At 32.1% G+C, this 20,493-nt stretch overlaps 2 protein-coding genes across 2 annotated transcripts; one reads left to right on the plus strand and one right to left on the minus strand.

The window, feature by feature from the left end:
• Nucleotides 1–1,597: 1,597 nt before the first annotated feature.
• On the minus strand, nucleotides 1,598–11,916 carry LOC115880467 (protein grindelwald). The gene is made up of 4 exons (XM_030897674.1): nucleotides 11,465–11,916; nucleotides 3,458–3,517; nucleotides 2,698–2,855; nucleotides 1,598–2,119 (listed from the first exon to the last, which is right to left on the minus strand). The coding sequence occupies exons 1-4, from the start codon at nucleotides 11,691–11,693 to the stop codon at nucleotides 1,913–1,915; spliced, it is 654 nt and encodes a 217-aa protein (XP_030753534.1). The 5' UTR covers nucleotides 11,694–11,916; the 3' UTR covers nucleotides 1,598–1,912.
• Nucleotides 11,917–13,631: 1,715 nt separating this feature from the next.
• LOC115880464 (hsp90 co-chaperone Cdc37) lies at nucleotides 13,632–15,990 on the plus strand. Its single transcript, XM_030897671.1, has 5 exons — nucleotides 13,632–13,783; nucleotides 13,918–14,205; nucleotides 14,263–14,541; nucleotides 15,324–15,548; nucleotides 15,602–15,990. The coding sequence occupies exons 1-5, from the start codon at nucleotides 13,751–13,753 to the stop codon at nucleotides 15,866–15,868; spliced, it is 1,092 nt and encodes a 363-aa protein (XP_030753531.1). The 5' UTR covers nucleotides 13,632–13,750; the 3' UTR covers nucleotides 15,869–15,990.
• Nucleotides 15,991–20,493: the final 4,503 nt, after the last annotated feature.

Here is a 20,493-nt window from a genome sequence, read left to right on the forward strand (position 1 = left end):
CTCAATGTGAATAATTAGCAATATGTGTGATGTTATAGAGTATATTTTAGTTGTTTAAAGCTAATTAATTGCACACCACCCTTTTATTGCAATTTAATATTGTATTTTTTGTACATATTTAAACAATCTCAGAATATTACATCTCCATGACACAAGCGATGTAAATTTTCATTTCTTCTTTATGTATAAAGAATAGTTTTAAATATATATATATTCGGGCTTATTACTCAAAACTTATTAGGACCTAAACTAAAATCTCTATTTTTAAACAATTTTTTTGAAAATTAATATCTTTAGTTTATTTTTATTTTATTATTGCTTATTGACATTAAAAATTGGAATTCTGTAAATCTGTCAACAAAAAAAATCTGTCAAATATATGGTTTCTTGAAGCTAAAGTCTAAAGTCTTTATACAACCTCGAATAACGTACAATATCTCAAATATACCGGGTGTTTCACAAAAGTGGCTCACACCTCAAACATTTTTTTATATAACTTTTATCAGACAAAATGAAGAAATTTTATACATTAGTATATGACATTAATTAGGATTGATTGACGAATTCAATTGTTTTCGGCCACTTCCTGTTTCACCGAAAATTAGTACAACTTTTGATTTTTAAATGGCACCCTCGGTATTTTTTTAGTTTATTCAATAGAAAAGCATATACTGACGTACCAAATATCGTTATTTTTTTGTCTGAAAAAGTAAAAAAGTTATAGGAGTGAGCCACTTTTGAGAAACACCCGGTATAAAAAACCTAAATTAAAATAAATAACTCTATGATGTTATTTTTCTTCATTAAACAATTAAGATCTTTTTTTAAATAATAGCACCTTTCAAAGTTGCTGTAAATATACAGGATGTTCAAAAAATATATGGCTAAATTTCAGAAACTGGTTCTCAATAAAAAAAAATGGAAAAAAGATCCTATAAACATGAGACCAGAAATGCGTTTTTTTTTGTAATTATCTTAAATACACTGTAGCCAACTTTTTTGAAAATTGTCAGTGTTATTTCTAGTAATAATTCCCTTTATTATTAAAATAGTTACTTTCAGTAGCTTACCAGAGGAAAAAAATGTACGCCACTGACATTTGCAATTTTTATATATTTTTTAGATTAAGCTAAGATTAACTATAAATGCAACTCCTCTGTTTGTTTCTCTTGTACCATATGCCTATCTGGAACTGTTTTCGAGAAGAAAAAATAAAACCAATTCAATCTGGTCACTGTATCCCATTAAAAAAACTATAAAAAATTAAATTTCAATTTGCACCCAAAAAATCTAATCTCCTAATCATAAATTGAAAACCGCGTTTCGCTAGCTACTGTAATTTTAGAGTTACGATTTTTTTAAATCTTTAACCCCCTCCCATACCCCCTTACCAACCCCCACCCCCACGAAAAACTAATGGCCAGATTCTCGGGTGCCACAGTATTTTTGTGCCGAATTTGGTTAAAATCGGTTTAGCGGTTTTTGAGTTATCGTGTTACATACAGACGGACAGACAGACACCATGAAAATATGTTGTATTTAGGTCATTTATGAACCAAATAACTCATTTTGAATGAAATTAAAAAACTTTTTTTTGTCGATCTTAATAGCCTACCATACCTGTTGGTATGGTCGGCTAAAAATATATATGTACGTTTAAAAAATTACAAAAAAATGTATTTTTAACATCTCAGTTTTAACATCCTTTATCATTAAGACTTTATGGATGGGATTTACAATCCCATGTTTACAGGAACTTTTTTTCATATATTATTTTAATAAGAAATAACCGCATGAAACTTGGCCGTGTCTTTTTGAACCCCCTGTATTCGGAGTACTTTCAAAATATTTTCTTTTAAACCTAAATACTATTAGTGTATAAATATCACATATTGAGTGGAATTAAGAATACTTAAAATGAGCTGTTGTGAGATTTAGTCATTGCGGGATTGTCGTAGGCATAGTCTAATGTACTGTCCTCAGCTGGCCTTCGATCAATTGACGTAGTGACTGTGACCGGAGAATGCTCACTGCCAAGTGTCGGTGAGGGTATTTCAAGTCTCAAGTCCTTTTTCTTGTTGTCTTGAGACGGTGTGGTGTTGATATTTTCACTGTTTCTCTGCAAATAATAAGAAAATATAATTTTCTAAGTATTTATATTTTTAGAATATATAAAACAGAAAAACAATGATAATTAAATATAAATAGCATGGATGTAATCTCTATTTTTATCGTCAGTGTGCAACTAGAATTAAATCACGACAATTTAATTAATTTATTATAAGATTGTACAAATTTTAAAGATTGCAAAAGGTGTGTATTATACTAGGAAAAACCAAAATCATAAACAAATAACAATAAATTAAAATTCCCCTTACTTCTTTTTCATACTATGATATTCTTAAGACTTAATTTGAACTGTCAAAATACTTTTTAATTAGATTTACCATGTTTTGTTTTGTATTTACACAATATTTGTCCTTTCTAATCAAAATTACTTTAGAGGATTTAACATGATAATGTTTTCTGGCATTTTTTTCTCTTTTTCTTTTGCTGTTAATGTTAATAACAAAATAAATAAAACGTTTTCCTTTATAAAACCTTTTATTAATTTCTTGTGGTGAACAATATAGACAAAGAAGAGGATATTTCTTTTATATACGCAATAAAGTTTAAGATTTACAAAAATATACTTACTTTTTTAAAGAATTTGTTTTTAATGCTATCCCATGTGATGTCCTTTTTGACTTTCCATCGGTAAAGTTGAAAAACTAACACTCCAAATAAGACTATGAGCATCAAGATGACTAGCGTCAATGTAACTGTCACCATTCGTGACAGTTCTTGAACGGTTACTAAAAATATAACATAGTTACTTCATAATCTCTGTTTTAAGTTATAACTAAATTTTAGAAGGATGAAATAGTATAGAAATCACTTTAAAAGTAAAAATTACAACTGTTATGAGCCTGGCAAAACACCTAGGAAGCAGATCCTGACATCACATCTGTTATTTTCAGAACTGTTATTTTCAGAACTGTTATTTCTTAAAACAACAGTTTTTGAGCTTTATAGAATTTTGTAGAGTGGCGATGATACACAGTTATTTTCATCGATACCTATTATTTTTTAAAGTAATAACACTAAAAACCTGTTATTTATAAATAACAGTTATAAAATAACAACCCATATCTACAGGTTTAATAAATATCACGGGTCATTATCTTCATAACTGTTTTGCAATTTTTTGGTGTTATCAATTATTGCAAATTGTTGTCAATGAATAACAGTTACAAAATAACAGATTTTTAATATCATCCCGTCTTTAACAAGCACTTAGTAAATGAAATTGTCTTGTTTCTCATAATAATAATTACATGGCATAAAAATACTTAAAAATTATTAACTCTGGTACTTGGAGACAAAGTAAATAAGTCAACAAAAATAAAATATTTACCTCTTAAGTCGCCATTGTCACCTCCTGTTTTACTAACATATCTCAGATCATGGAGGTAATCTAAAAGAAATAAATAAAAATAGGTAAATCACCTGAACTTTGTAGTTCTTATTGATAGTTGATTCTTGTGGTAGCAGTATATAGACCTAGCAAAGCAGGTAGCTATAACGTATACGGGATTTTTCAAGCAATTGGTTTATTACCAAGTTTGGAAAAATGATCTATATAGTTTAGATACATTTATTTAATTATCTAGCACTTCCGGTTTGATAGTTTTCTTATTTTAAGTGGTACAGCCTTTATATCTTTTGTTTTTTGAATTCTACATGAAATTCTAGACATATTTTGAATTTGCGTTTAATGTCATATAAGCATATATTATGTCTTAAATTTATTTTGCTTGTGTTATAAAAAATGTTTTACTTAAATTTTTACAATAATTCATCAAATGTTATACAGCACGCTCATTATAAAAATGCTACAAATATTACGTTAACAAAATTTATTTTTAAATTTTATTTTAAATTTAAAAAAAATGTAATAAAATACTATGGGTCTAATTAACGTTAATTTTTTCTTAACACATCCAGTATATGACTCAACCTTGGCTACTATCTTAATTACATACTTATCTAAACAAGTATTTCACATATGTTCAGATAACAGCACCTTATATTTTCTTGGTGCCCTAGTAAAACATTTTAGTAGCATTACAGTACGTTTAGTGCTATTCCTTGTAGATGACGGATGAATAAATAACCATAACACGAATAAGTATTAATTCGTCAAAATAATTATCATATTAAATTAAGTATTTGATGATACGATAAAATTTAGGACAAGAACATAACTTAAGTTAACAATAGGTTTTCAGTCGTTGTGAATCATTATTATAAATAATTTAAAACAAGATTATTCAAGGTTAATTATTTTTATATTTAGATATTTACGGTATTAAAATACGTTAATCTTTCAAAACAAGGTTTTAAATATTTTTTTCATGAATATAAATTACTACCCATTTTCCTCACAGAATCTGCATTCGCCATTGTTTCTTAGCTTCAATCCACTGAGGTGTTCATTGAGGAGCCAGTGATGTCCTGTTAAAAAACCCGTGTCAATGCAGAGATTGGTCTTACTTAAATCTAGGGAAATTTATTTTTCGTAGTAAAGTCGTAAGTCCTGAGGATCTTCTTCGAATGTCTTAAACCGTTGCAGGATTCCCATTCCAGGTTACGGATGGAGTCTTTCAGGTTTTTCAGTTCTGCTTTGAGTTGGTTTCTACTTGGGAAGCAGAACGGTTCTGGTCCAGTTAATGGGTTTCAGAGTGTTCGCTTCTTTTCTAGCTAGATCGTTTGCTTTCTCATAGGAGGGCTTTATTTTCTTTGCCTAATTTATTCGGCTTCTCTAGGCATTCTTTGACCAACTTCAATTCGATGGATACTGAGTTGATCCCTTTTAACGCTGCTTGACTATCAGATAAGATGGCTATTTCTTGTTTCCGATAGTTCTTTTTTTATGAGGTGAGAAAATGCCTTGCATAGACACCTTCAATACCAGTGATGCTGTATGATATTTATAGTGTCGGATTCTTACCGACTAAAAAAATCCTCCTCGTTTTGCCCTCTGTGAACCGGTAACCGCTCTCGCATTTCTTCAGTGCATTAGGCTGTCTAAAGAAGATGTTATTTTTCTTTGGTCTCCATTATTTCTCTGGCAGTCCTATATGCGCCTTTCCAAGATTCTATGCTTTTGACTAAGCTTTCCATCATATTAGAGATATTAAATGTAAGTCCTGTACGTATTTGGTATACTAGGGGTTGGCAAAGGTTAGTCTTGGGTCGAGATTTCTGTATGTAAGAAGAGTACAATGCGTTTATAATGTACTGAACAAAGAGAGTACGGTAAACACGTTGCCAAACGTATGAAATAAACCGAGAAACTGTGCACATTACTAAGAGACGTGGAAGGGGATATAGCAGATTTGTCGCAGTCGACCGGTCAACCCAATCAGTACCTCTATCAGTACATGGTCAGTACTTAAAGTTCTAGGGAGAGGTGTACATCATACGTTTAGCTTCACGATTTAATTACGTCTCGTGATACTTTATTTGTTTATTTATTAACGACGCGTAATTTTCCCTATAGCTTGAACATTTTTAAGTGCAAGTTAGAAATACTTACATTTTTGGTAAAAATAAGTGGAATTAAGTTGGTGTTCGACAATGGTCGCGCTATCCCAACTAGCATTTATAGTGGCAGATACATAACTGCTACTATCAAATATCAAAACCACTACAAAGTGGGCGGTGACCATCGGCGGCTACGTCGTATATTCGTAGCTGCTAGGTAACTGCGACCAAAATGGGGAAAGATTTTGAGTACCCAAGACACTACTTGGGTAGTTTTTGCCACTAAAAGAGTTACTATGATGTGTTACTATAAAGTAGCCTACTGGTGAATGCGACTTATCCGTTACGAAGCTGCAGTCGCGAGTTCATGGCAGCCAAGTGTTATCCACCGACATGTGGAACTTTCGTTAAACTGTTGAACTTTATTCGCAGCGATCTCTTCATGCAATTTCACATTTCATAAAAATAAATGTCATGATGGAAAATAATTATGGAAGCCATTATTATTTTTTCGTTATTTGTTATTTACCGTGCGATTTTAATGCCTTTTTTAGGTAAATTCCAGAACGCAATAAACTTTACTGAATAAAATAGTGGGTTTATATAACAAAATTTTCGAGCACCCCTCGAAATATTTCAAATTATTATATTATTTGCAATAGAAACTCATGTAGGTAATTAAAAAAAATAATAATTTGCTTGAAACCGGGGTCAAACTTTAAAATATTAGCCCACCGTCAGAAATAACAAAATAACTAAGGAAAAAAGCTTTAATCTTGGTATATTTAGCTTAGAAACGCATAATGTTTGAGCCATTTGGCTGTTCATCTAAAAATTCATGAAAAAAATATGGCCGTTTAATCCGAAAAATACTTTATAGTTCCATATGCTTCCACAAAGTACCGGGAACAATAACATATTAGGCCAACCCTACCCGTTTGGACCTTTAAAATCTTCGGATTGATGAAGTGACAATTGTAGCTATCCAAAGGCGATTTTATAGAAACAATAACTTTTTTGGAACTACATGGTCAACGATTCTTTGGAACCATAAAGTGATTTTTTCCAAGAATGTTCCCTGCGCCACCAAATTGCCACTTAATTGGAGCGTTATGCTACACCAATCGCGGCGGTGGCGACTATACATTCCATTGGTGCCACTATAACGTTCCGCCTTGTCCTTTGAAGTTATTTTTTACTTATTGTGCATTTTTTATTATTAGTGTTTCTATATTATTCAGAGCTACATGAGGTATAGAGTATTTTAACGCCCACTCTTTTAGCTCTTGTTTTATATTGTTGTTGGTTTTCAAATTAGTTCTCCTCTGAGAATCAGTTTCAGATACAGCTTCGAAAATTTCTCAGTCACTACCTGATTTATGATGTTCATCAGTAGGATTATAGAAAGATGTAGTTTTTGTTTCTGATGTTGATGCATCGGCTCGCAGTGATTCCTTTTGTTTAATTCTTCGGTAGAAAGTACTAGAATATCTAAATTTCTTTTTATTTACCTTAGGGATTTTACAAAATTTTAATAAAGCTTAAAAGCAAGTAAAAGAAAACACCAAAACAGAGCAGCACACGATGCAATCTGAGGCAATTATGAGCGACATTAGTGGCAATGGATGAGCGACAGCTACTTTATAGTGACCTAGGAGGGTAGCAGTAACCATTTTGCTACTTTCAATGCTACTATAAATTCGAAGTAAATAGGTGTCTTTAAACTAACTTAAATTGTTACTATAAAGTAACAAAAATTTAATGGATGCATTATGGTAGCACTTGTTAGTAACCCCTACTTTGAAAAATTACTATAAAGTTTTTGGTCTTTTATGGTGTCATATTCGAAGATTCGGGTAGTTCCAGCCACTTCTTTAAATTACATGTTTTCGACTTGCAATCGGGGTGTTTATTTTCAACTTTTATGGTAGGTAGGCACTAACCGGTCACTCTCGAAATATACTTCAAAGTGACTATTCCTTATAGAGTAACATTTTAAGTGGCAGAGTGGACCTAGCAACTATACTTTCGGGGCAGTGACCTTTTAAAAAGGACTGGGAACTATATTTGCTAGTTGGGATTAGAACTCTGAATTCAAAAATTGATATCTCAAAATCTATTAGAAATAATTGATTGTAGTTTTTTCAAAACCTTTCTAAATATTTCTGCTATATTTGCTTCGCAGACAGTATGTGAAAATCTTTATAAATAAAAAAGTTACACGATTGCTGAAAATTGCTATGCACTAAAAGTAAATGGATGGGTTGTTTAAAAGTTTTGAATGAAAAAAGACAACCTTATCGATTTTTTCGTATTTAAACATATTGTAAAAGATCCGATCTTCACAATTAAAAAAAAGTTTCTAAAGTGGATCTTAAGTTATGGTGTGTTATAAGTTGAGTTTTTAAGTTATCGCGATTACTGACGTTTTCTCTTTATAAAAAAATGGACACCCGAACGATATCCTTATAATTCCATTTCAGATGTTCAGAAATATATCTAATGATTTTATCTAGTTGTCTTTTTGAAAAAAAAGTTTTAAAAATAAGCGGTTTGCGATAGTGATTATATTTTACTTGATAAGGAAAGGCGTACCGACAACGTACAACGGACAACACCACACTGTCGCATCTCTCACTCCGACTTAATAAGATCCCTGTGCGATTTACTTCTACTCATGTAAATACGGACCCAAAAATAACAGTTGCCACCACGGTAGAACAGTAGCACCATGCACAGGATAGGTTCAACATCGTCCACTGTGCCACTGTGTAAAAACTTTATTTTAAAAAGCATACCATCAAAAAACGATTCATCTGAAACTCCTAACAGTCCCTTTTTTAACTTTTTTTCTTGTAAAACCCTTTAATTACTGTAAAACGGAAATTAGAAACATTCTAAATTGTATGAGGCTATCCAGCGTCCGCTCTGAATGGCATAGTTTATAACAAAAATGCTCGTTACTGAAGTTGTGGAAGTTCATATAATAAGCAATTTACTCAAATGAAAAACTTGGTAAATGCTTGTTTCTAGCTTGTAATTAGCATAACTACGTTCCAAAACCTTCATTATTAACTCAATTAATATGTTCAAAAAGAACTTGGCGGTTGAAAGTTGAAAGAATTTTTCAGAAATGTTTTAGGGTATATTTTTTATTTGGTACATTTTATTAAAAAAAACAAAGTTTCAGTATTCGTTTCATATATTTTACAATACTGTGAGTTCTTATGAGCACTTTTAGTGATAATTTTAGATTATTTGATTAGGTACAATTAGAATGAACCCCAGGTATACGGAAGATTCTACGGTTAGGACATCAAAATAAAATATACAAATTGTCTGGGTAAATAAAATTATCATTTAACAAACAAATTTGTAAAAGTCAGGTGTTTTACGAGTGAATGCGAAAATATTTAAGTAAAGCCCTGTCTAGACATAACGTTTTACCTTACGTTTGTTGTATCAGTCTTGCCTGTTCAGTCAAAATGTTTCAAGTATGTTAGATTATAGATTGTATGAGAGGGGGAAGTTAATAATAGCGACCTTATAGACCTATTGTTTACCTCTTTCTTGAGTTATCTCATTATATAGTTTTAAGGCTTTGATAAAAGCCAGTATCTGAAACGGTTTTACAGAGGTTAGTTGTTAGTTCTCCATCTCTGATATCAGTCGTTCCAAAGTTTATGGAACGAATGGTTGTTGTCTCAGCGCATTCCGTGTTGAGGTGTTCTGGTGTTTCCCCATTTTCCCTACAGAATCTGCATTCGCCGTTGTTTCTTAGCTTCAATCTACTGGGGTGTTCATCGAGGACATTGTGTCCTGTTAAAAACCCCGTGACAATCCGAAGATTGTTCGTAGTTAACGTATCAAGTTAAACCTTGTATGTCGACGGAAAAAAGCAGTACGTTTTACTCGAAACTTGAAACGAATCAAGAAAGTCTAGGTAACTGACGAGACCATTCAGTAGGTATTACAAAAAAACTGTCGTTTTGTCTACTTTGTGGGTAATTAGTAAATTTACACAATCCAAATAAAACAATTAATCTGGTAAGGGCATGTAAACAGAATGGGAGAAGAAGGCTACCAAAGAACATCATGAAATGGATCCCAACTGGAAAACGAAAACGAGGAAGACCCCGAGAGACATTGTTAAAAGGCAAAGGCAATGTCATTACGCAATTTACAAGCCGATGACTGGATGGACAGAAGGTAATGGCGGCAAGAAACCGGAAGGCGGATCGAGCTGTAGAACCGGACTTATATATAGTACATTTACACGCTAGTTTTTAAACACGTTATGTGTTGTCGCCCATCTTTAGAACTACCGTCAATTTTCTAGACAGTCTTCAGTTTTACCTGACACGCAAAACTGACAGGTAAAACCTTATGGTGTAGACGGGGCTTTAGGCAAATTTGTTTTATGACAAGCTAATTTCCTTATAAATTGAACATTGTGGTATTTTTCAAAAAAAGATTTTCTTTATTAATGTTTCAGTGACGAAATACAGTCCAAGCATTTTTGGAGAAATTAACCCGCCACAAAAGTGTAAACATATATATGGGCGGCTACATACACGCAATGGATTTTTGGAAAATTTGTTCCGCCACAGTCTATACCTTTCATTAATATCGGTTAATCAGTCAGTATCCTGTATCCATCAATAAGTGATGTTAGTGAACTGCCACGAAGAAATATCGGATATGTGGCAGTCCGGATTGGTAGTGAGTTCTAAAAGATTTTGCCATTAACGACTGCGATGTTAATACCTTTGAGAATCGCATATATGAAAGATCAGATATGCACGTTTGTGAATACCAAAATACCTGTATTCTGAACGAATCGGCGGATATGGTTAAAAAACCCTTGAGTGTACGGGTTCTATTGTCTCTATCCCAACCCAAATTATACATTCTAAACCATTTTATTTTGGCTGGACACAGATAAAAATCCTGGATGAATATTGAGTACCCAGTTTCAATATGCGTAAAGCCCCGCCTACACAAAACGTTTTAGGTGTCAGGTAAGACGTATTATAAACTAGGGTATGCACTGGAAATTTTGCCCGCGGTTTTATCAATGATATAGCACTGTGTTTAGTAAAGTTGAAAAGAAAAAAAACTCTGAACCTGGAATACTCTATCCGTAACCTGGAATGGGAAGTCTTCAAAAGATAGGCGAAGAAATTTCTCAGAACTTTTACGACCGAAAAAAATTAAAGATGTTGAATTAAGTAAGAACAATCTTCGGATTATCACGGAGTTTTTAACAGGACACTGTCTCCTCAATGTACACCTCAGTAGATTGAAGCTAAGATGCAACAGCGAATGCAGAATCTGTGGGGAAAATGGAGAAACATCAGAACACCTTATCACTGAGTGCGCCAAGACGACAACTATTCGTGCCATAAAGCGAATACAGATATCGAAGATGAAGAAGTAAGCTCTGTGAAACCGTCTGGTTTTTGTCAAAGGCTGTATGATGAGTTATAACTCAAAAAAGGGGAACACACAATAAATCAGTAAGGTCGCGGTGATTAACCCCTCCCCCGTACATTCTATAATCTACTTGTTACATTTCGACCGAGAGAATAAAACGTTACGTATGGACGGTGCTTAAGAAATATGAAAACTATAAAAAAACATAAGAACGCGTCAAATAGTTACTAAATATCAGTGATTTGATTATTCTGAACATTTTTCTCAATTTTTTCATGTAGGTAGGGATCACTTTTAATATTTAACTAAACTTTTTGCTTTAACCACCACAAGAATAAAGAAAATAGAATTTAATTCAATTTTAAAATAATAATTTACAAAAGCTCTTTAATTAAACATTAATAAAAGAAAAAAAATGCCTTTTGATGACTCTATTTACCTTGGCACTGACTTTCACACAACTGCTTCTCGTAATTATGTCCTTTCGCGTCACAAACCGAAGAACATTGCTGACAGGTACTATCAAAATTCGAACAGTACTCCGATAATTTACATACTTTCTGTCCGCACTTGGTTCCTTCTATGGTAATTCCTCCATACGTGACCGCACCAAACACCAAACTCACACAACAGAACACTGTGAACACCGAAAAACTATTTCTCTCCATGGTACCAAAATCACATCATATTTTTATTGTTTTTAAAAAAACAGGTGTGGAACAATAAGTATCTAAATGGTTCTGCGACTGTTGTTAACGTAATGTCGCGTTTTACCTGAGTGAATCACATTCCGCAGAATGAAAGGCCGTACGATACGAGTGCATAAGGTCGAGATTCGAATGGGGAATCGCACAGGTATACAGGTAGTACCGCTTAGTGGTACGGTTCTGGTAGTAGGGGTCTTGAATAACCTGTCTATTGCGGTAGATACGTGTGTGTTTTGGGTAAATACGCTCAGACGAACGAGCAAAAGCTTCTTTATTGCTTTTTAATTAACGTTTGTACGCAAAAATATTGCAGGTTCATTATTTAGACCGACTGTCTTATTTTGGCTTAAATAAGTGCAATTTTTTTTGTCTTGAGGTTTTTTCGCGAATTCTTTTTTTTAGAAAAATTGATAATTTTCGATTTTTTTTTTAATTTTTAGTTAAGAAACATTATCTTGATAATATGGAAACATGTATGTAGTAGATTAAATTTTACAAGAAAAAAAAACAGAAAAAATGAAGTGGTTCTCAAAATTTAAGCAAAAAATATATAACTTTTTTTTAATTTTCAAAATAAAACAACTTGGTTAATTTGAACTTATTGGAAAAATAACAAAGAGAAAATATTAAGTCAGATCTGCCAGCCCTGAAAATATTTGCACTTATTTAAGACCCACCAAGTATTTTTTATGATCGAAAAAAATTGCGTTCAATTGGCTTAGAAACGACGATCATTGGTATTTTCCATATAATTTTACAAATAAAACGACAACGATCTTCATTTCATAGCAATCGCTGACGCGGTTTTTTTTTCGATCATATTGTACCGGGTGGCTTATCGTATAACTTTGGAAAAAATAATCTAATAAGTAAATCGACCAAGAGAAATCGCTGTAAATTATTGTCATGTTCGAAAAATGACAATTTTCATCCAAATATATCAAGGGTAACTAGTTCAGAAGTTATATGGAAAAAATCAAAACTCACTCTATATACAGATAATGACATTATGATATCTTCGATAGAAGTTTTACTGAAAATTCAAAAATCCCTACAGTTTTTTTCTTACATTCCATTAAAAAAAAGTACAACTTTAGTTACTACAGTTTAATCATCTGCTGATGATGCTAACATGGTTAGCGAAACAGTGTAAAAGCCTTGTAAAAATAAAAGTGTTTTGATATATTGTGGTGATTTAGTGTTTTATTTTGCTACAACTGTAGTGTTAAATATATATGAATCACCCTGTATATTTATATTTTACAATTATTATATTGACATATTAAACATTTAAAATCAAAAGCACTTCATTTCTAACTTTTGTAAGGCAACTTGACGCCACTTTTTTCGATCACACAATTTATAATCTTTCTTATATTTTTTTTTATTTATTTTGTTCCCTAAAATGTTTAGAAACTAAATACAGATAATCTACAAAAATATTACTTTAGAAAATATACCGAAAAATTAGTAAATCTTAAAAATAAAATAAACAAAAATATTGATATATATATTTTTTTTGAAATCTAAATCCTTTCTTGACAATTCATCAGTTATTATCCTTGTATTATATTATATATAGACAAGGGTATTATCCTTGATTCATAATCAAGGGTATTATCCTTCAGATGGTAGGTAGTTATTATTGATTTACTGTCCACAATACTTACCTATTTGTTTGCTACGAACAACTGGTTAACTAAAATTAAAACAAATAACTCATTAACTGTATATTATGTATATTTCATTTAAACTATATCATTTTTAAAATACAAACCAAAAATCTGAGGAATAATTATGTTTTCCATGTATTCTACAATATATTTATTAATCCGTTATATCTAACTAGCGTGACGTCATAAATCTCGCCCGTAGGCTGATCTTTTAATAGAAGGCACTGATCTGTGATTGAAAAGTGATTGAAAACCTGTCAAACGGCTGTTGCTGTCTGTTACTCATAAAATTTCTTGGAATTTTTCAAAAAGTTAACAGAATTTGGAATTTAACAAAAATACAGTATGGTGGACTACAGTAAATGGAAAAATATTGAGGTATATTCATCATTCATTCTTTTATTTAACCAAGTTAATAATAGAGAAAATTTTAATGTTTTTTGATTTTATAATCTACAGTTCAAACTTCTTGAATTCGTAGAAAATGCATTAAAATAAAAAATGCTTTGCAGGTATCTGATGATGAGGATGAGACACATCCAAACATCGATACGCCTTCGCTGTTCCGTTGGCGACATCAGGCTCGCGTCGAACGAATGGAAGAAAGGAAAATAGAAAAAGAAAAACTCGACAGAAAGAAATCAGACACTCAAAAAAAGATCGACGAAGTTGCAACCAAGATCAAGCAAGCCAAGGAATCAAACAAACCTCTAGAAGACCTCGAGAAACAACTCAAAAACTTGGAAGTTGAATCTACAAACATCAAAAAAGAAATCGATGAGCTTGAAAAGAAGGAAAAGGTATAAAAAGTTTTGCATACCCTTTGAAATTATATAAATAATATTTGTTTTTTAAAGCTAGCACCATGGAATGTGGATACAATTAGTAAACCTGGATTCGCAAAGACTGTTATTAATAAGAAACCTCAGCATCCTCCAGAAGAGAATTTGAGTGAAGAAGAACGGGAAAAAAGGTTGAAAGAATTCATAACAGAGAATAAGAAGGATTTGAAACATTTTGGAATGCTCAGGAAGTATGATGATTCCAGGCATTTTTTAAAATCCCATAATCATTTAGTGTGTGAAAACACAGCAAATTATTTGGTAATATGGTGCATTAATTTAGAAATTGAAGAAGTAAGTGACATACTATTTGTTCTAGATCATATTTAAATTTTTTTATATCTACATTATTACTTTGTTTCTGATTATTACACAAACATTTCTACTGACTTCTAATATTCTAATTAAATGATGTTATCAATTTTTCTGAATCAAAGCTGAAAAATGTAAAGTTATCATTATAGTCTCTACTTTTTGTGAGATTTTAATCACAGTCCGTAAACTGATATTAAGCGGAGATAAAACACACCCTGAAAGATCTATGTATTTTCAATAAAAGCCCCAAAATTTAAGCAAGAATATAAATTTTTACCCCTCTAATGCAGTTTAATGGCAAAAGAGGCTCATCATGATCTCTTTCCTGTTCAAAATAATTGAGTAGAGAAGAGACAAGTTGCTAATTCCAACTATTTAGTGGTTTTATTGTAATGAAAATCATGGTTTTAATTAAACAAAATGCAGATTTGATCAAAAATAAAATTTATCAAAGAAAACTCACAATGAAATTGAAAATAACATAAAAGATCAGATTTGTAAATGTAAATCTCATGACAACTGGCAACATTTGCCATAGCTACCAACATAAAGCTTTTTTTATTGGCCAATTCGTTTACTTGATGCAACAGCGTACTGTTTTTTTTAACCAAGATATAAGATTATAAGAAAAAGGAAAAACTGTGCTCCAAGTTTCAAAGGAATTTTAATTTATTATAAATTTAACTGGGTAATAGTTTCAACTTCTTTGATGACGATGCCATCAACTTTTATGGTTTCTCTATACATATTTTTTTTTATAGAAACATGAACTAATGTCACATGTCGCTCATCAAACTATTTGTATGCAATACATATTGGAATTAGCCAAACAACTGGATTGTGATCCTAGGGCATGTGTTGATGCTTTCTTCAGTAAAATTCAAGTCGCTGAATATGAATATAAAAAGTCATTCGAGGATGAGCTGACTCAGTTCAAAGAGAGGATTCGTAAAAGGGCAGCTGAAAAAGTTGAAGCTGCAATGAAGGTAATTTTTTTGAAATAATATTTTTCAAGATAATGCTGTAAAATATGTTACAGGAATATGAAGAAGAAGAAAGACAAAAACGGCTTGGTCCTGGCGGTTTAGATCCAGAAGAAGTGTACAATTCCCTTCCTGAAAGTCTAAGAGAGTGTTTTGATACAAGGAATGTGGAGTTGCTTCAAGAGACTATAAGCAAAATGGACGAGGAAGATGCTAAATATCATATGAAAAGATGTGTGGATTCAGGACTTTGGGTACCAGAAGCGAACAAAAAAGAATCAGGCGATGCCTCAGATGATACAGAATCAAAAGAGGAAAAATAGTTTGCGAATATATCATAACCTGTATTTTTTTAATTTATGTAATGCTTGGCTAGTAAAACGAGATTTCAAGTGTTCTATATTATATTCTATACTTTTTAAATAAAACTTAATAGATACTATTAGTCATTAGTTTTAATTTTTTGTTTCTTAAAGAGCAAGAAACAAAACCTTGATATTTTTTGAAAGCCCCTGTATATAACTTTTCCCTTTGATTCAATATTTTTTCACTTACTGCGAATTTTTGGCTCACCCTGGTGGCGCCTCTTAGGCGTCGCGGAAACTCCAAGAAGAACGACACTGTTTAGATATAGTAACAAAACCTCAAAACAATTGATATTGATATTTTTTTAAAGTCCCTGTATATTTATTAAATATCTTTTCTCTTTGATTCAATCACATTTTTCCATTTTTGGTGATTTTTTCTGGCACACCTTGTACATACATATACAGGGTGGCGCCCCTCTGACGCCACAGAAGCCCCAAGGATAACGACGCGACAGTTTGTACTGAAATAAAATTTGGGAGCATATATAGGTTAATTGAGAGCATTTTTTTAAATACATAGAGATCTACAGGGTGTCTAAAAAAAGTTACATATCAAAGTTATGTTTTTTGTAATGAAACAACCTATATACAGGGTGTCCCAGAAATAAGTGCAAGTATTTTAACGGGTGGTAGATCTCGATAACAGAAACATATTTTCTCTTTATCGTTTTTCAAATAAGTCCAAAATAACGGACTTATTTTACTTTGAAAATTTCCAAAAAAAAGATTTTTTGCTAAAATTTTGAGAACCACTGGATCTTTTCTGGATTTTCTTTCTTGTAAATTTAATCTAATACCTATGTTGCCATATTATCAACAAATTATGTTTTTTAACTAAAAATTAAAAAAAGTCCACAATTTTTTTCAAAAAATTTCGAATTTTCAAATTTTTTTTCGCGAAAAAAACCTCCTATTTAGGCGTGTTTCTGGGGTTAAACTATACTACCAGTTAAAATACTTGCACTTATTTCTGGGACATCCTGTATTATTAATTGATTTTCGGATTCTAGCGAAAAAATTAAGGTGACTTTCATTAGAGAAACATATGAATAAAAAAATGCTTTTGATATTTTTTAAAAATGAAGAAAAAAAATTTAATTTCAGTAAAAACTACTTAAATTGTAATTTACCCTGTATAGCCCGATATTTAATTAACGATATTTAATTAACGATATTTAATTAAAATAACCATTGTGCCTTCATCCAAACTAAAATTGGACCCGAAAAGTTACACACAGGGTGAGACAAAAATAGTATTGAACAAGCAAGTTACGTTTTTATTTGAATTGAACACCCAGTATATTTCGATATTCAAAGGAGAATTCATGTGTTTTCAAATTAAGACAAAATTCAATATTAATTTTGTCTCACCCTGTATAACTTTTCGGGTCAAATTTTAATTTGGTTTAATGTACAATCCTTGTTTATACAATACGTATACGAGGGTACAATCATTTAGATATCATTGTGTACAATATTTATTTTAACTAAATATCAGACTATATACAGGGTAAATTACAATTTAGGTAGATTATAACCCTCAACTGGCGTGGTGGGGTCCAGCGGACCCCAAGCACTATTTAAACCTCTGTAAAATGTTTACGTTTAAGAATTAGGCCTCGCCGCACCATTTACCAATTAGGGAATGCAATCCCGCAAATGCTGGATCCCTCTGAGATTCCGCGGGATCAAAGTTGCGGGATTTACCGTGCGGGATCCGCGGGATCAATACATTACTACTGCATAACCGAATCGATCTCGATTAAGATCAAACCGCTTCGCTCCGGGCCGGTGCGTCGACGCTCGGAACCCGAGGGATTCCCCTTACGGCTTGGCCATTAAAAATAAGTGAAACAAACAGGCTAGTTGTTAGATTTCTTTCTGGCGTATGTGCGTAAGTAAAGAAAAGCGTTTAACTAGTACTTGTGGACAATTTCGTCAAATAAATTACCGGACATAATTATTGGGACAAGCAAAATTTGAGGGTAAATTTAAAGTTGAATATCTCTTGAACTAAAAAAGATTTTGGGATGCGGTTTGGACCAGATTTTAGATGAATCTATTGTGATTAAGATGCTGATGTGGTTTTCGAAAATATATTTAGCGAATTCTCGTATACTGGATGTTTTATAAGAGTGTGAAAATTTAATCAAGAATCTTTTTTACTGCAAATTTACAATTTTTAAAAAAATCGAAATTTTTACCAAGTACGACGAATCTGTATTGAAATTAGAATAAAACAATTTGATCGGTTTTTTATTGTTTTTTTGTTTTAAGGAAAATACGACGTTTTTTCGAAAAATATGCATTTTTAGTCATACGTCTGGCCCTAAATGGTACAAAAAGTTTTGTACATTCTGCATAATGCCAAAAAATTATTGATATAGAGTGCATCTAAAAGCAGATAACTAACACAAGTTAAAAAAAAACTTCAATCAGAATAATATTTTTATTTATAAAATAAGTAGATAAATTATAATAAACTTTAAGTTTATTTAATATTAAATATATTTTTGAACACCCTGTATACATCGGTGCCCAAATTTCTGTACAGCTAGTTTAAGATACACGCTATATCAATATATTGTGGGGCCTATGCAAAATGTACAATGCCTTTTGTACCATTTAGGACCCAATGTATGACTATTGTTTACAGTCCCACAATTTTACGGATCCGCGGGATTGATTGCTTTAATCCCGCGGGTTTGGGGGATTGATATTTTGGTGCGGGATTGCATTCCCTAGGACCAATATGCAACTGTTAAAGGCGCATTTGATTTTATCAATTATTGTTCCTACCAGCGGGGGCTAAAGTTTCATTGGGGTCTGTGTGGCACCACCACGCCAAGAATGTTATATTATTAGGATGGTGGGTAGACTAAAAAGTGGGCCTCACTGGGACGCTAATTTTGAGGAAGCAATAATTGAGTGGTTTGATGAACTTAAAGAGACTTAAGTGAGATGAAGACCATCGAGACATTGATTTTTCTCCGAAGAGTAACCCTAACTACGATTCTGAATCTCTTGCTTATAGAAGAGAGAAAATTGAATAATCAATACCAGAAAAGAAAGAGATGTGGTATACGGCAACCATATGTCAATGAAGAAATGACAAAAAAACAAAAACCTCATGAATCAAATGTGCACGATCCATATGCGGCAAATGCAGATCCTCTATTAGCATGAACTGTATTTGAAAAAGTTATATACATTCAAGGTTTGCAGTTTTGTTGAAAATAATTTGTGTTTATTACTTTAGCTTCACATTTCAGTTGTTCGTACTTTTAATAATACGGTAAAATCATATTTTTTTTTTTAATTTCTATGGGTTTCTTAGCAAGTTATATTTCTGTTGTCAAAAATTCCTAAAAAATGTGTTTTACTTTATTTTTGTGTCCGTTATCATTAATTGTTGAAAATTAATGAAATTGTTTGTTCACAAGTTTGAATATATTGTAAACAGTGTAAAAATAACAAGCTTTTTATAAAATCTCTTCATCATGTATTTTAAACTGAAAAAAAATTGGGGTCCGTCGGACCCCACCACGCCATAAGCGTTACGAAAATTCACCACGCCAGTTGAGGGTTAATTAAATTCAAGTTTATTCTTCATCTTTAGATAGTGTTAAATATGTCAAAAACCTTACATTCCAGTCATACGCTTCTTTAATAACTTACCTTTATTTTTCTCCTAGAATCCGAAAATAAACTAATACACCGATCTGGTCGTCGAAACTGCGTGGTCTGGATTTTAACGCGTAAGACAGTGATGTAGACAGCTTAAATGAAAAAACAAATGTATTAAAAAGAGATAAAAGTTAGGTTGGTACATTTCTTCTATGCGGTATTGCCGGATTTTGCATCAAAATTTCAAACTGCACAAATAGGTGTTCACGAAAAATATTGCATCTAGGGTTGGAACTTTATTTGTCACAGTTAGTTACTTATTTTATCACAGCTGGTAATAGATTCTTAAACAACTGCCTAACAGAAATGGGCATTGTTGAATAGCTTAGATATATTATCTTCTTTTATTATTTTATTTTTCATAAGAACCGGCAATGCTGTATGCCGCTTTTTATTTTGTCTCTGTGTCTGACTTCTGGTCGTCGTTTATATCTGTCGTATATATAAAGTACAGACCACAGAAAAAAAAGTGACCAGAACTAGTATATGGTGTTGCATTTAGTGTCCTCCATTCACGCAGTTGTGCAGCTCTGAACTGTTCAAGAACGCGATACTCTCACTCCATTCAATTGAGTCATAAAGTTCCAGAACTGTTCCGCGCCATATGGAGATACCAGGCTATCGCGCACAGCTCCTTTCAGAACCGTTCTCGAGTAGCCCAGGGGCGTAAAGCTCGGAACTTGAAGTTCGCGAATGGAGGACAGCAATTATCGCAAACTGTAGAACGCTTCTGCGCCATGAGAGGCGCCACTCTGTATATAAACCTTGATTTATAAAGAAAAATAAAAGGCAATGTATTTAGAATAAATTTTCATATTAGCTTCGAATACACTAAGAACATTAAAAAAATTATCTACACTAAAATAGGTATATACATTAATAATTTACAAATA

Source organism: Sitophilus oryzae, unplaced genomic scaffold, assembly GCF_002938485.1.
Source record: "Sitophilus oryzae breed Bouriz unplaced genomic scaffold, Soryzae_2.0 scaffold_1624_pilon_pilon, whole genome shotgun sequence".
NCBI lineage: Eukaryota > Metazoa > Arthropoda > Insecta > Coleoptera > Curculionidae > Sitophilus > Sitophilus oryzae.